General features: G+C 42.5%; 1 protein-coding gene across 1 annotated transcript; it reads left to right on the plus strand.

The window, feature by feature from the left end:
* Positions 1-211: 211 nt before the first annotated feature.
* On the plus strand, positions 212-11,643 carry LOC309569798 (SLAM family member 7-like; the record flags this gene model as incomplete). Its single annotated transcript, XM_082275802.1, has 4 exons — positions 212-333; positions 6,264-6,560; positions 8,483-8,740; positions 11,474-11,643. Exons 1-4 carry the CDS (start codon positions 285-287, stop codon positions 11,641-11,643), a joined length of 774 nt encoding a protein of 257 aa, XP_082131928.1. The 5' UTR covers positions 212-284.
* Positions 11,644-17,685: the final 6,042 nt, after the last annotated feature.

The raw sequence follows: 17,685 nt of genomic DNA on the forward strand, positions 1-17,685 counted from the left end.
TATCAGACAGACATTGTCATTGATGGCCTCCTCGCTGTGCATCTAATGTACTGTCTCTTGAAAAAAATCTTAACATCAATAACTTACATTCCCCTTCCTGTCCAGGCAATTTTTCAATTTTCAGTAACTATTACCAGACTTTTTTTGGAAAATGAAGAAGTATGTGGGTGTTGAGGGGGTTAAAGAAAAATTGTTGTCAGTGGTAAAGATCTAATGTAAGAGGAAGTCAAGTCACAGAAGTCTGAACTGCGACGTTTTGGCAGTGCACAGAGAGCCAGCGGAGAATGTTACAGCTCTACGGCTTCATTCTATTTTATTGTTCCTTTCAAGCAGGTAAGTGCCATCATCGGCATTGCTCTGAAACTTGATTGTTAACATTTTTACCGCCTACTGTAACTCTGTCACTCTTGGTAAGCTGTTCACTGCAGCCTCTTCAATGGATTTTCTGCTTGGCGACCAATTAATCCAATCAAGATCCTTGGGGTAGTCTCTTTGGGAATTATGTTTTCTGTCATTCTGGGTAGATTCTTTCAGGAGATGTGATGAAGATCTGGAAAAAAGGCCAAGAGCTAAGTGAGAAATAAATGAATAGAAAGACAAGTGTAGAAGATGTTACATTGTGAGATTGCCATTGCTTGAAAATTATTACCAACCTAAACCACCCATTTTCAACCAGGGTTCTTCAAGGAGATTCTGGAGGTTCCTTGAGCTTTGGCTGATTGAGCTTTTATCTGATGGTGCTTGCACAGTTCCAATAGGACCAACACCAATTGGAAGAGTCAGCTGAATGAGCCAAACAATGTTTTTAGCCGACTGTAGGGGTGGCATTCTGACCACCGATGTAAGGGTGGTTTTCTTCCTGCTGGCTGCCAATGTAAGGAACACATTTCCCATTGACCACCAGTCTAGGGGGAATTCTTCCCACTGACCACCAATGAAAGAGGAATTCTTTCCAATGACCACCAAAGTAAGGGGCATTCTTCTCACTGATCGCCAATGTAAGGGGCATTCTTCTCACTGACCACCAATGTAAGGAGTATTCTTCTCACTGACCACCAATGTAAGGGGCATTCTTCTCACTGATCACCAATGTAAGGGGCATTCTTCTCACTGATCACTAATGTAAGGGGCATTCTTCTCACTGATCACTAATGTAAGGGGCATTCTTCTCACTGTTCACAAATGTAAGGGGCATTCTTCCCACTGATCACCAATGTAAGGGACATTCTTCCCACTGATCACCAATGTAAGGGACATTCTTCCCACTGATCACCAATGTAAGGGGCATTCTTCCCACTGATCACCAATGTAAGGAGCATTCTTCCCACTGACCACCAATGTAAGGAGCATTCTTCCCACTGGCCACCAATGTAAGGGGCATTCTTCCCACTGATCACCAAGGTAAGGAGCATTCTTCCCACTGGCCACCAATGTAAGGAGCATTCTTCTCACTGACCACCAATGTAAGGAGCATTCTTCCCACTGGCCACCAAGGTAAGGAGCATTCTTCCCACTGGCCACCAATGTAAGGAATATTCTTCCTATTGACCACTAATGTAAGTATCATTCTTCTCACTAACCACCAATGTAAGAAGCAGGGATGTGCAGTCAGGGGAGGCAGAGCCTCTCCTGCCATTAACATAAATAAGAAAAAACTAAAGAAAAAAACAATCGTGCTTCGAGGGTCATAGCTCGGCGATCTGGGGGTCACAGAGACACCAAATTTGAGGGGTAGGTACCTAAACTTCAGTAATTTGTCCATTAAGCCGCCTGCTTGAGTACAGTTTTTTTTTTAAATATAGTAAATTACCCTTTAAACAATATGTAATATTTATTTGTATATTACTTAATTATGGTAATTACCAATTGCTACCCAGGACAATTCTGACACTTCTTTCTTACATGTAAAAATTATCATTTTTTTGCTAGAAAAATACTCAGAACCCCCAAACATTATATATATATATATATATATATATATATATATATATATATATATATATATTAACAGACACCCTAGGGAATAAAATGGTGGTTGTTGCAACTTTTTATGTCACACGGTAATTGCGCAGCAAATTTTCAAATGCATTTAAAAAAAAAAAAACACTAAAGTTAGCTGAATTTTTTTGTATAATGTGAAAGATAATGTTACACTGCGTAAATAGATACCTAACTTGTCACGCTTTAAAATAGCGCACACATGTGGAATGGCGCCAAACTTCAGTACTTAGAAATCTCCATAGGCGACGCTTTAACATTTTTTACATGTTACATGTTTAGAGTTACAGAGGAGGTCTATTATATAGATTATATATGGCACTTTCATTAGTTCTCACAGTTTACTAATTTAACCAACATAATAAGGACTTGTTTTAATAAAATCAGGACTGTTGGTAGCTACAGTATCTCACAAAAGTAAGTACACCCTCACATTTTTGTAAATATTTTATTCTATTTTTTCATGTGACAACATTGAAGAAATGATACTTTGTTACAATGTAAAGTAGTGAGTGTACAGCTTGTATAACAGTGTAAATTTGCTGTCCCCTCAAAATAACTCAACACACAGCCATTAATGTCTAAACCGCTGGCAACAAAAGTGAGTACACCCCTAAGTGACAATGTCCAAATTTGGTCCAAAGTGTCAATATTTTGTGTGGCCACCATTATTTTCCAGCACTGCCTTAACCCTCTTGGGCATGGAGTTCACCAGAGCTTCACAGGTTGCCACTGAAGTCCTCTTCCCCCTCCCCCATGATGACATCACAGAGCTGGTGGATGTTAGAGACCTTGCGCTCTTCCACCTTCTGTTTGAGGATCCCCACAGATGCTCAATAGGGTTTAGCTCTGGAGACATGCTTAGCCAGTCCATCACCTTTACCCTCAGCTTCTTTAGCAAGGCAGTGGTCATCTTGGAGGTGTTTGGGGTCGTTATCATGTTGGAATATTGCCCTGCAGCCCAGTCTCTGAAGGGAGGGGATCATGCTCTGCTTCAGTATGTCACAGTACATGTTGGCATTCATGGTTCCCTCAATGAACTGTAGCTCCTCAGTGCCGGCAGCACTCATGCAGCCCCAGACCATGACACTCCCACCACCATGCTTGACACACTTTCCTCACATGGTTGCCGCCACACATGCTTGACACTATCTGAGCCCAATAAGTTTATCTTGGTCTCATCAGATCACAGGAGATGGTTCCAGTAATCCATGTCCTTAGTCTGCTTGTCTTCAGCAAGCTGTTTACAGGCTTTCTTGTGCATCATCTTTAGAAGAGGCTTCCTTCTGGGATGACAGCCATGCAGATCAATTTGATGCAGTGTGCAGTGTATGGTCTGAGTACTGACAGGCTGACCCCCCCACCCCTTCCACCTCTGGATATGACACTGAGCAGGTGCACTTAACTTCTTTGGTCCACCACGGCGAGGCCTGTTCTGAGTGGTACCTGTTCTGTTAAACTGCTGTATGGTCTCAGCCACCGTTCTGCAGCTCAGTTTCAGGATCTTGGCAAGCTTCTTATAGCCTAGGCCATCTTTATGCAGAACAACAATTCTTTTTTTCAGATCCTCAGAGAGTTCTTTGCCATGAGGTGCCATGTTGAACTTTCAGTGACCACTATGAGAGTGAGAGCGATAACACCAAATTTAACGCACCTGCTCCCCATTCACACCTGAGACCTTGTAACACTAACGAGTCAAATGACATAGGGGAGGAAAAATGGTTAATTGGGCCCAATTTGGACATTATCTCTTAGGAATGTACTCACTTTTGTTGCCAGCGGTTTAGACATTAATGGCTGTGTGTTGAGTTATTTTGACGGGACAGCAAATTTACACTGTTATACAAGCTGTACACTCACTACTTTACATTGTAGCAAAGTGTCATTTCTTCAGTGTTGTCACATGAAAAGATATAATAAAATGTTTACAAAAATGTGAGGGGTGTACTTACTTTTGTGAGATACTGTAAATAGAGCACAGTGTCATTTTTATTTTTTATTTCTGCATTCTATAACAGCCATGTACTTCCCCAGTGAAAGTTCACCATTTACAGGACTGTTACAGAATGCAGAAATAAAAAAACTAACAAAAATTTGCTGTCCAATAGATTCCTTTCACCAGACGCTTATTTTTTTTAGCCCAAGAACAGGTCCAGGATAGCTGAAAGGCTCTTCCACAACCCTAGGGAGCCATTTAAAACTCACTGAACCCATTAAAAACCAAAACCACTGAAACCACCCTAATTTTCGCTTCTTCACTGACTTTAGTGCATTTTCCAAAAAAACTAAATTTTGCCAAAATTTGCAGATTTTGTTTTTGAATATTTAGGGTAAATTAAAGTACCTTTTTTTTCAGGTACCCATTCCTGTTTTGTTGGGGATTGTGGATATAAAAATTTCAATTAGTTTAAAGTATCTTCCGCAACTCTAAAAAGCAGGAAAAAAAAACGTAAATTGACTTCAATATATTTTAAATTATATACTATATTATAAATTACATTTTTTATATATATATATATATATATATATATATATATATATATTTATATATATATATATTGCCAAATTTTTCAGGGTTTTTTTTCAGATAATTAAGGGAAAATTAACATACCTAATTTTGCAAGTATTTATTTCTTTAATTCCAATTAGTTCAAAGGGTCTCCTGCAACCCTCAGGAGCCACTTAAAACCCATTGCACCCAATAAAAAAAGCAAAACCAAAATGGGTTCATTTCCCCTTCCCAACTGATTTTAGGGCATTTTCTAAACAAAAATTTTTTTTTATAAAAATGTTTAGATTTTGTTTTAGAAAATTTAGGGGAAATTAAATAAATACTTGCAAAATTAGGTATGTTACTTTTTCCTTAATTATCTGAAAAAAAAAAAAATTGGCAATATATATATCTATATCTATATCTATATAGATATATATCTATATCTATATATATAGATAGATATAGATATAAATATATATATATCTATATATATATATAGATAGATATAGATATAAATATATATATATAGATAGATAGATAGATAGATAGATAGATAGATAGATAGATAGATAGATAGATAGATAGATAGATATGGCCACATTTTTTTTTGGGGGGGGGGGGTTTCAGATAATTAAGGGAAAAGTATCATACCTAATTTTGCAAGAATATATTTCTTTAATTCCAATTAGTTCAAAGGGTCTCCTGCAACCCTCAGGAGCCATTTAAAACCCATTGCACCCAATAAAAAAAGCAAAACCAAAATGGGTTCATTTCCCCTTCCCAACGGATTTTAGGGCATTTTCTAAACAGAATTTTTTTTTTTTATAAAAATGTTTAGATTTTGTTTTAGAAAATTTAGGGGAAATTAAAGTACCTAATTTTGCAGGTACCCATTCCTACCTTGTGGGGACGGTGGATCTATAACTCCAATTAGTTGAAAGGCTCTTCCACAACCCTAGGGAGGCATTTAAAACTCACTGCACACATAAAAAAAAAAAAAAAAAAAACACCCCCCACCTCAAATTTCCCCTCACTATCGATGTCAATGCATTTTCCAAAATAGCTAAATTTTGCTAAAATTTTCTAATTTTTGTAAAAAGATTTTAGGGAAATTAAAAAGGTGAATGAGCTATAATTTAAAATATTTGAGTGGACTCTCAGCAGCTATTTAAAACTCATAGCACCAATTAAAAAAAAAAACACTAAAACCGCAGAATGTCCCCATTGACTTCAATTCATTTTTCAAAATAGCAAAATTTTGCCAAAACTTTCAGATTTTTGTCAAAAAAATTCAAAGAAATTTAGAATTTCGATGTCAATGCATTTTCCAAAATAGCTAAATTTTGCTAAAATTTTCAGATTTTTGTAAAAAGATTTTAGGGAAATTAAAAAGGTGAATGAGCTGTAATTTAAAATACATTATTGGACCCTCAGCAGCTGTTTAAAACTCATTGCATCAATAAAAAAAACAGTAAAACCGCGGAATGTCCCCATTGACTTCAATTCATTTTTCAAAATAGCAAAATTTTGCCAAAATTTTCAGATTTTTGTAAAAAAAATTCAAAGAAATTTAAGAATTTGAATTTTGCAGGCACCTAGTCGTTCTATGCGGGAAAGGTGTAGCTTATCATTTAAATAAGGGGTAATGTTGGGCTTTGTCATGGCAAAGAGCAAGAGTGATATAGAAGTGCAACAATTGGTAGTTATCCACCAATGTACCAGTCTACTGCAGCCAATTAAACAAGAGATTCATTTTTTTTTTTGCTGACAGTGCGATTCGCTCGAGCTTCTCGACACCCCGTGGAGGTTATCTCTGCCGAGGAGAGGGACGTCATTCTACTCATCAATGAGACTGGAGTGGATGAAATCTATTGGATCTTTGATAAAACTCACATTGCCACAACAAGAGCCAGAGGGGGGATTGAAGTAAAGAATAACAAGTTCAGGGGGCGACTGCATTGCGTGGATGGGGTCTCCCTGAAAATTTCCAATGTCACCAAGAAAGACCAAGGAACCTACACGGCCAATATCTTAGAAGCTAAACAGGAATTTCTTCTCAAAGTCTACCGTAAGTGAAAATTGACTTTTTTTGGGGTCTTTTTTTTTTTTCTATATGATTTTTTTGCATACCGCTAAATTATTGATGGGAATGTCATGAGCACAGTAGGTGTAGAGACCTGAGAGCCCAGAACAGGAATGGTGGTAACCCTTCATAATAGGCACAGCAGGTGAAGAGGCCTGGGAGCTCAGAATAGGGATGGTAAGGATTCCTCAATACGAGCACAGCAGGTGTACAGACATGGGAACTCAGCACAGGGATGGTGGGAACTCCTCATAATGGGCACAGCAGGTGTACAGACCCTGGAACTCAGCACAGGGATGGTGGGAACCCCTCATAATGGGCACAGCAGGTGTACAGACCCTGGAACTCAGCACAGGAATGGCGGGAACTCCTCATAATGGGCACAGCAGGTGTACAGACCCGGGAACTCAGCACAGGGATGGTGCGAACCCCTCATAATGGGTACAAGGGGTGTGCAGACCCTGTCTGATTTTTTTTCATACTGGTACATTGGGAACACCATGAGCATAGTAGGTGTACAGACCTGGGAGCTCAGAACAGAGATGGTGAGAATTCCTCATAATGAGTATAGAAGGTGTACAGATCTGGGAACTCAGCACAGGGATGGTGGGAACCCCTCATAATGGACACAGCAGGTGTATAGACCCAGGAACGCAAAGCAGGTATGCTTGGAACTCCTCATGATGGGCACAGCGGGTGTACAGACCCAGGAACCTAGCACAGGGATGGTGGAAACCCCTCATAATGGACACAGCAGGTGTATAGACCCAGGAACGCAAAGCAGGTATGCTTGGAACTCCTCATAATGGGCACAGCGGGTGTACAGACCCAGGAACTTAGCACGGGATGATGGGAACTCCTCATAATGGGCACAGCAGGTGTACAGATCTGGGAAATAAGCACAGGGATGGTGGAAACCCCTCATAATGGACGCAGCAGGTGTGTAGACCCATGAACATAAAGCAGGGATGGTGGGAACCCTTCATAATGGGCACAGCGGGTGGGCAGACGCAAGAACTCAGCACAAGGATGATGGGAATGCCTCATAATAGACACAGCAGGTGTATAGACCCAGGAACTCAAAGCAGGGATGGTGGGGACCCTTCATAATAGGCACAGCAGATGTACAGACCTGGGAAATAAGCACAGAGATGGTGGGAACCCCTCATAATGGGCACAGCAGATGTACACACCTAGGAAATAAGCACAGGGATGGTGGAAACCCCTCATAATGGATACAGCAGGTGTGTAGACCCAGGAACTCAAAGCAGGGATGGTGGGAACTCCTCATAATGGGTAAAGTAGGTGTACAGACCCAGGAACTCAACACAGGGATGGTGGGAACCCTTCAGAATGGGAAAAAGGGGTGTGCAGACCTGTGAACTTAGTGCAGGGATGGTGGGAACTCCTCATAATAGACACAGCAGGTGTGTAGACCCAGGAACTCAAAGCAGGGAAGGTGGAGACCCTTCAGAATGGGTAAAGTAGGTGTACAGACCCAGGAACTCAACACAGGAATGGCGGAAACCCTTCAGAATGGGAAAAAGGGGTGTGCAGACCTGTGAACTTAGTGCAGGGATGGTGGGAACCCCTCATAATGGGCACAACAAGTTTACAGACCTGAGAACACAGCACAGGGATGGGAGGAGACCCTCAAAATGAGCAAATCTGCTCTCTGCACAGGCTAAGCACAGCACAGTGATGATTTCCATGTTACTTTTAAAATTGCAAAGGCATTTGGTGCACACAAAGTCAATTCATATGTTTCGTGGCTGCTGGGGAATTAAAGCTTTCATGCCCAAATTTCAGCTTTAATAGAGTCATTGAACCTTGTTTCCCTCTAAGCTTTTGATAAACCCCAATATTGTCCTTTGTTTTACATTTACATATTCCTTAATCTATTGCAGCCATCTTGTTGTGTAATGACATAAATATTCGTGCTGACGTGACCAACAATGGGACCTGCAGTCTGGCCTTGACCTGCCTAGCCAATGCTTCAAACGTCAACTTTTTTTGGATTTACCCAAACACAAGTGACTTATATAAAAGTGATGAAACGCTTCACATATCTAACGTTTACCCCAACATCACCTGCAAATGTATCGCCAAAAACCCCGTCAGCAACGTCTCCAAATCCGTCACCCCCTGGCAGTACTGTCACAAAGGTAATTATGTCATCTTTTCCATTAAAGAAACATATACTGTACAGGATTTATCAAAGCTACCGCTGCAGTGGGGTATATTGAAAATCAAGTGGTTGCAGGGGCGTAGATAAGGGGGGGGGGTCAGGGGGGTCCAAACCCCCCCCGGGCATCGGTCATATACACAGCAGCTAGGCTAGTGTAGCCTATCAGCTGCGGGAGCCACACTGCCACTGAGAAGACCACCTGTCTCATCTGATAGGCAGGGCCCGGCTTACATTGAAGCCATGTTTACTATTACTACAGATGTGCCTGCTGGGGGCGCTGTATATACTGTATATATTTACACACCACAATTTGTCACAGTGTGGCAGGTGTGATAATTTTTGTTCTCTGGGTACTCAAGGCTCAACACCCCCCCAGGAAAAAAAAATATCTATGGCCCTGAGTGATTGAGACATTTACTAGAAAGGGATCCTGTAAAAAACGATCTGTGGTAACTGGTAGAAACTCAGGGGGTCCATTTTTCCCAAAAATTCAGAAGGAATGTCACAAGCATTCGCCCCGCCATGATGGATTACCCTTGTGTTTTGTATAATATGATTATTTCTTATGATCGTCAGCTCCATCTAGTGGCTATAATGCGATATTCTCTAACAAAAAACCTCAATCAGCAATATACTGCATTATGGCCACTAGATGGAGCTGACGATCATAAGAAATAATCATATTAGACAAAACACAAGGATAATTGTGATCGTCAGCTCCATCTAGTGGCTATAATGCGATATTCTCTAACAAAAACCTCAATCAGTAATATACTGCATTATGGAAACTAGATGGAGCTGACGATCATAAAAAATAGACATATCATACAAAATATGGGGATAGTACCTTACAGATGGGTGAATGCTTGTGACATTCATCCAGTAAACATTTTTTTTCATAAATAGACCCCCAAAGAATCTAATAGCCGTGTGGTTGTCCATTCGAATTTTAGTTGCTTGCAAAGTCAAAATTAATTCTATCAATTGCTGTTTCAATTACCAGTAAGATTATTGTCTATATCAGTGATGGTGAACCTTGGCACCCCAGATGTTTTGGAACTACATTTCCCATGATGCTCAACTACACTGCAGAGTGCATGAGCCTCATGGGAAATAGAGTTCCAAAACATATGGGGTGCCAAGGTTCGCCATCACTGGTCTATATAGTTGTAATGACAGCTTCAATAAAGTTAACTGAAATAGAGTTAAATTTCAAACAAATTGAGATGGAACAAGAATATTATATACTGTATATATACAAAACTGTGCAAATGGTTTAGGCAGGTGTGAAAAAAATGCTGTAAATGAAGAAGCATTAATAGTTTATTTATATAAATGAACAAAATGGAAAGTAAATGAACAGAAGAGAAATCCAAATCAAATCAATATTTGGGAGGACCGCCCTTTGCCTTCAAACCGGCATCAGTTCTTGTAGGTAGACTTGCATGCAGTTTTTGATGGAACTTTTCAGGTAGGTTGTTCTAGACATCTTGGAGAACTACTCACCCATCTTCTGTGGATATCGGGTGCCTCAAACCCTTCTGTCTCTTCATGTAATCCCACACAGATGTGCTGATGTTGAGATCAGGGCTCTGTGGGGGCAAACCATCACTTCCAGGACTCTTTGTTCTTCTTTTGAGGACTATGGCAATGAAAAACCACGGTGGAGCCCCCCGAGGGGGTCTCTTGGCTTGGTTGGCATCCGGTGGGCTTGTTTTACAATGAAGGCCCGGGAAAAAGCAGCACGGCCATAGGTAGTGACCAGCAGTTCTTCCAAAAAGGTAGCCAGGTTGGTGACTTCAGCACCCTCAGGGAGACCAATAAACCGCAAATTGTTTCTCAAGGTCGTCCTGTTTCTGGAAGAGCTGTACAATATCACGGGACGCCTGCTCCCCAGCATTCCTGACCAGGGGGGATAACGTCCTCCACACGGCCTAAGTGGTCCTCTGCCTCTGAGACACAGCCCCGGAGCTTTTGGAGGTCCTGGCGGAGGAGGAAGATGTCCACCTTCACCTCCTCCAGTTTAGTAGTGAGCATGATATGGCATTGCGAGATGGCCTCCAGGATCCTGCATTGGTCAGCCGGAGACGCAGCCGGAGCAGGGGAAGAGGACGGGGAGCCGCCATCTTTAACATGCGTACCTCCGTCTTGCCGCCGGAACTTATCGAGCTTTGCGGCGGCCTCCGAGATTTTGCATGGCAGTGACATGCTGCCAGGTCGCACCGGGGTATCGACGTGTTGTGAAGGGCGAGTAGGCTCGATGGAAGGGGTGCAGGAGCAGTGATGAGAAGAATCGCCGGGAGAGCTCTGCTCACACACATCTGCTCACATGAAGCTTCAGGCCACAACCCCCTCCCCCCTTTGTTCTTCTTTACACTGAGGATAGTTCCTAATGACATTGGATGTGTGTTTGGGAATACATTTGGGGCCAATCATACGCCTCCCTGATGGTAAGGCATGATGGATAAGTATTTGCCTGTATTTCTCAGCATTGATTCCTGACCAAATCTCCAACTCCATTCGCAGAAATGCAGCCCCATACTTGAAATGAGTCTCCACCATGCTTCACAGTTGGCTGCAAACACTCATTATTGTACCGCTCTCCAGCCCTTCAACAACAAACTGCCTCCTGCTACAGCCAAATATTTCCTCAGTCCAGAGCACCTGCTGCCATTTTTCTGCACCCTTGTTCCTATGTTTTTGCACATAGTTGAGTTGCGTAGCCTCATTTCCACATTGGAGATTTGGCTTTTTGGATGCCATTCTTTCATCAAGACCACTTCTGGCCAGACTTCTCTGGACAGTATATGGGTGTACCTGTTCTCTGATGGCACTTGCCCAGTCACTGGGAGTGAAAGACTTAATGATTTGAATTTTTGAATTGCTTCAAGTGGGACAGTAATATTTGTCAGCCATGTATCTTGAGAAATATGTGATAACTTTTCCTGTTTGATTCTGAACATGTTCATTGAAAGAGATAATCATATTGGCTTCTGTTCCATGTCCTTCAATGTCAGAGACAGGCTTTCCCTATTGTTTGTGTATTGAGCTAATGTGTATTGTGTTAAGTCTGCCTATCCCATTGTTAAATGTTAATGACCTCACATTGTTCTGTCCAGATGGCTAGATAATTAGTTCAGGTTAATTCTGTTTCTGTATACAATTTCATCTGCATATGATCATGTAATCAGGCAGAGGGGAGGGATTGTGTACACTGTATGGGAGTGACTGAGTGTAAAACTCTGTTTTTATTGGATTGTGAATTTCATGTCCTGTTCCCCACAAGGTCCACCTGGGTGGTAACCTTGTCGGGGAAAACTGTATAAAAGAGCAGCTGTACCATTAAACCTAGACTTCTACTTCACCCTCAATCTAGAGTCCTGTCTCTTATTGGAGGAATCTGCTACAAGGGATTGCTATGCTCTTCATACTGCCTTAAATAATCACTAAGCTCTTGTAAGAGCTTGTTCCTGTTACTGCTTCACTCTCTGGGGAAAGAGAGGTTCACCCACTGGAACCTGGAGCCTTGTTGTAGGTCCAGGGTGGGTAGGAGATGGCAAGACCCCAACCAAGCTGCGGCAGTTCGTGGGGGTCTGCGGTGGTTATGGTGTCTGGTGGAGTGCTTGGAGCCCTCAGGAAGTATTAGGAGTATCCGTCAACAGAGGTACCCTTGTGGGGGAAAACTGTATAAAAGAGCAGCTGTACCATTAAACCTAGACTTCTACTTCACCCTCAATCTAGAGTCCTTTCTCTTATTGGGGGAATCTGCTACAAGGGATTGCTATGCTCTTCATACTCTCTTAAATAATCACAAAGCTCTTGTAAGAGCTTGTTCCTGTTCCTGCTTCACTCTCTGGGGAAAGAGAGGTTCACTCACAGGAACCTGGAGCCTTGTCGTAGGTCCAGGGTGGGCAGGAGACAGCAAGACCCCAACCAAGCTGCGGCGGTTTGTGGGGGTCTGCGGTGGTTATGGTGTCTGGTGGAGTGCTTGGAGCCCTCGGGAAGCACTAGGAGCATCCGTCAACGGGGGTACCCAGTCGGGGTGTCAGTTGATCCATTACACTGGACATCTTTCAATATGGAAGGGAAGAAAGCAGGACATTTTTTCCTTAGCTGACCACTGATTCTACAGTCCTCAACGTTGCCCGTTTCTTTTTGCTTCTTCAAAAGAACGCTTGAACAGCACATCTTCAAACCCCAGTCTGCTTTGAAATATTTGCCTAGCAGAGACATGCTCATGCAGTATAATTACCATGTGTCTTGTTGCTGTGCTCAATCTTTCCATGGTGAATGACCTGTGACATGAAACGGTCTTCCACAACCTCACCTTAGTAGCAGAGTTTGGCTGTTCCTCACCCAGTTTTAGGCCTCCTACATGGCTGTTTCAGTTAATGACTGTGTTTCAACCTACATATGAAATTGATGATCATTAGCACCTGCTTAGTATAACTGGTTAATCCTACAATATCCCCAACTTTTTGTAAAAGTAACAGTGTGCAAGTATAAGAATTGATGCCAATTTGAAGCCAAAGGGTAGTCACGCCAAATATTCATTTGATTTAGATTTTTCTTCTGTTCGTTCACTTTGCACTTTGATAAATTGATAAAAATTAACAATTAAAAATTAATTTCTGAAAGCATTCTTACTTTATAGTATTTCTTCATACCTGCCTAAAACTTTTGCACAATATGGTAAATATACACTCACTGGCCACTTTATTAGGTACATCTGTTCAATCTCTTGGTAACACAAATTGCTAATCAGGCAATCACATGGCAGCAACTCAATGCATTTAGGTATCTAGACGTGGTGAAGACATTTTGCTGAAGTTTAAACCGAGCATCCGAATGGGAAAGAAAGGGGATTTAAGCAACTTTGAACGTGGCATGGTTGTTGGTGGCAGATGGGCTGCTTTGAATATTTCAAAAACTGCTGATCTACTGGGATTTTCACGCACAACCAGGGGCGTAACTACAGGGGTTGCAGGGGTTGCAATCGCAACCGGGCCCCATGCTCAAGGGGGCCCATGTGGCTCCCCTGTACACCTGAATAGGAGGGGCGGCGGGGGCAGCATGTAGAGAAATCACTGTCCTCCTTTTTTCCTTCTGTAGCTGCAGGAGGAAAATGGAGGAGATTGGTTCCTCTGTATGCTGCCCCCACCACTTCTCCTATCCAGTATACTTGTGTTCTGCTGTCTCTGGGCCCCTGTGTGCTCCCCTGGTCCCCCCCCTTCTGTGCTGCCCCCCCCTTCAGAATGCTCCCTTCACAATAGAGAACCAGGAAGGGCTCGGTAAATATGTAATTTACAAGCTCCTTCCTTTTCTGAATGGACAGAGTCATAGTCAGTGACATTGTAAAAAAAATTAAATAAAATGATAAAAATAATACAATTAAAATACCAAAAAAAAACCTACTGACACCAGTGGGTGAACTTCCAGGATCGCAAAGGTCACACTTGTGACAGGGCCCTGGCATTCCACCACCGTGGGTAGGCCCCAAGATGGCAGGAAGGGGGCCCACTGCAGAACTTGTGAAAGGGTCCTGCTGCGGGACTGTAATAAAGGGCCCCGCAACTAGAGTAAAGGGCGCCAAGGGTCCAGGGGGCCCTTCATGGTTTCTTGCACCGGGGCCCTGAAGGTTCTAGTTATGCCTCTGCGCACAACCATCTCTGGGGTTTACAGAGAATGGTCCAAAAAAGAGAAACTATCCAGTGAGCGGCAGTTGTGTGGAGGAAAACGCCTTGTTGATGTCAGAGGACAATGGGCAGACTGGTTTGAGATGATAGAAAGGCAACAATAACTCAAAAACTACTCGTTACAACCAAGGTATGCAGGATACCATCTCTGAACCCACAACACATCAAACCTTGAAGCAGATGGGCTATAGCAGCAGAAGACCACACCGGGTGCCACTCCTGTCAGCTAAGAACAGGAAACTGAGGCTACAATTTGCACAGGTTTACCAAAATTGGACAATAGAAGATTGGAAAAACGTTGCCTGGTCTGATGAGTCTCGATTTCAGCTGCGACATTCAGATGGTAGGGTCAGAATTTGGCATTAAGAACATGAAAGCTTGGATCCATCCTTCCTTGTATCAACGGTTCAGGCTGGTGGTGTAAGGGTGTGAGGGATGTTTTCTTGGCACACTTTGGGCCCCTTAGTACCAATTGAGAATCGTTTAAACGCCGCGGCCTACCTGAGTATTGTTGCTGACCATGTCCATCCCTTTATGACTACAGTGTCCCCATCTTCTGATGGCTCCTTCCAGCAGGATAATGCACCATGTCACAAAGCTCCAATCATCTCACCACTGGTTTCTTCAATATGACAATGAGGTCACTGTACTCCATTGGAATCCACACTCACCAGATCCGGTCACTTTACTCCAATGGCCTCCACACTCACCAGATCCGATCACTGTACTCCATTGGCATCCACACTCACCAGATCCGGTCACTGTACTCCAATGGCCTCCACACTCACCAGATCCGGTCACTTTACTCCAATGGCCTCCACACTCACCAGATCCGATCACTGTACTCCATTGGCATCCACACTCACCAGATCCGGTCACTGTACTCCAATGGCCTCCACACTCACCAGATCCGGTCACTGTACTCCAATGGCCTCCACACTCACAACATCTAAATCCAATAGAGCACCTTTGGGATGTGGTGGAATGGCAGATTTGCATCATGAATGTGCAGCCGCCAAATCTACAGCAACTGTGAGATGCTATCATGTTACTATGAAGCAAAATCTCAGAGGAACGTTTCCAACACCTTGTTGATTCTTTGCCACCAAGAAAGAAGGCAGTTCTGAAGGAAAAGGGGGTCCAACCCAGTACTACCAAGATGTACCTAATAAGGTGGCCTTGAGTGTATATATACACTATGTTGTCAAAAATATTGGGACACCTGCCTTTACATGCACATGAACTTTAATGGCGTCCCAGTTCAACATTGAGTTGGCCCACCTTTTGCAGCTATAACAGCTTCAACTCTTCTGGGAAGGCTGTCCACAAGGTTTAGGAGTGTGTCTATGGGAATGTTTCACTATTCTTCCAGAAGTGCATTTGTGAGGTCAGGCACTGATGTTGAACAAGAAGGCCTGGCTCGCAGTCTATGCTCTAATTCATCTCAAAGCTGTTCTATTGGGTTGAGGTCAGGACTCTGTGCAGGCCAGTCAAGTTCCTCCACCCCAAATTCGCCCATTCATGTTTTTATGGTCCTTACTTTGTGCACTGGTCAAAATCATTTGGTGGAGGGAGGATTATGGTGTGGGGGTTGTTTCTCAGGGGTTGGGCTTGGCCCCTTCTGTTCCAGTGATACCAAGACATTTTGTACAATAAAAAAATAAAAGAAAGAAAAAAGTGGGGTTTTATGGGCCCAAATGGGATGATCAGAATATAGTACAACACAGCAAGTTAATTAAAAATGCATATTTATTAGTTAAAATTATTTTCTCATAAAAAGGCATTTTGTTATTGAAGGGCTGGAGAGCGGTACAATAATGAGTGTTTGCAGCCAACTGTGAAGCGCGGTGGAGATTCCTTTCAAAATCATTGGGTGGAGGGAGGATTATGGTGTGGGGTTGTTTTTCAGGGGTTGGGCTTGGCCCCTTTTGTTCCAGTGATACCAAGACATTTTGGACAATAAAAAAATAAAAGAAAGGAAAAAGTGGGGTTTATGGGCCCAAATGGGATGATCAGTATATAGTACAACAGACATGCTCTGAAGACATACATACATATAACATATGACATAAAAACAAGAACACAAATTGGGTAACCAAGTGGTGGGTCTCAACAAGAGAAGGTGGAAATGGTCCCTGTGCAGCCAACGCGTTTCGCTTGGTTTTGCTTCTTCAGGTCTTAAGAAACCAAGAAACCAGCTAGTGTTCTATAAAGTATGTGAGAGAATAATGCAATAATTATGTAATTATACATAATTATATAATGCTATACAGTATATAATTCTCGTATGACAAAACATATAACGTCATGCTGTGTAATGTATATAACAAATCAAAATAATAGATAAGAATAGTGCGTACTGACCCATTGTGTGCAAAATCATAGGGCGGGCTAAAGTTCCATAAATGGACTCAAGTTGTATGGCAGGCGTGGACTATATGTCGAATTGCAGTAATGGTGGAATAGTATATACATGTTTTTATAAAGTGTATTTACAAAGCATTGGGGTGCATATGCGTCCATATATGAGGCACACGCTGTATTAATATATATATATTTATTTATAATGCCCCAATGTCCACATTTTAGACAATTTCCTGCTCCCAACCTTATGGGAACAGTTTGGGGATGTACAGTATATAAATATATATATATATATATATATATATATATATATATATTGTAGCAGAGCGTCCCAGAGAGAGCCAGGAAAGTCCTGTTCGGGGTTTATACATCACCCAGGCATCTCTCATATACCTTTAGGGATCTCTGATCCATGATCCAGTTCAGATCTTGCTCCTCTTCACCAGGCCAATTTAAACTCACCTGAGACAGATAGCAGTGCTCTCTCAGCCTGGGAAATTAGACAACGTTTGTCTATGAGAGCAGAAGGTTGGTAACACTGTCAGTGTGTGTCTTTGGAAGCTGACAAGCTGTAGGCTTGCTCAGTCTGTGTTAGTTAGGGACTGCATTTTGTGTAGTAAGCGCCAGGACACGGCTAGGCTTTTGTTTATGATTATTATCCCTGCTTGTTTTCCTAAGCCCCCATTCACACTGGGGCGACCTGTGAGGCGACCTGGTCGCCTCACAGGTCGCCGCAGGTCGCCTCCCATAGGGAAGCTGCGGACCCGTTCTGATAGGAGCGACACAAGTCGCTCCGACTCAGAAAAAGGGTCCGGAGCTTCTTTGGGGCGACCAGGAGGCGACCGCCATAGACTTCAATGTT

The sequence above is a fragment of the Pelophylax lessonae genome (assembly GCF_965119305.1).
Source record: "Pelophylax lessonae genome assembly, chromosome: 13".
NCBI classification, from domain to species: domain Eukaryota; kingdom Metazoa; phylum Chordata; class Amphibia; order Anura; family Ranidae; genus Pelophylax; species Pelophylax lessonae.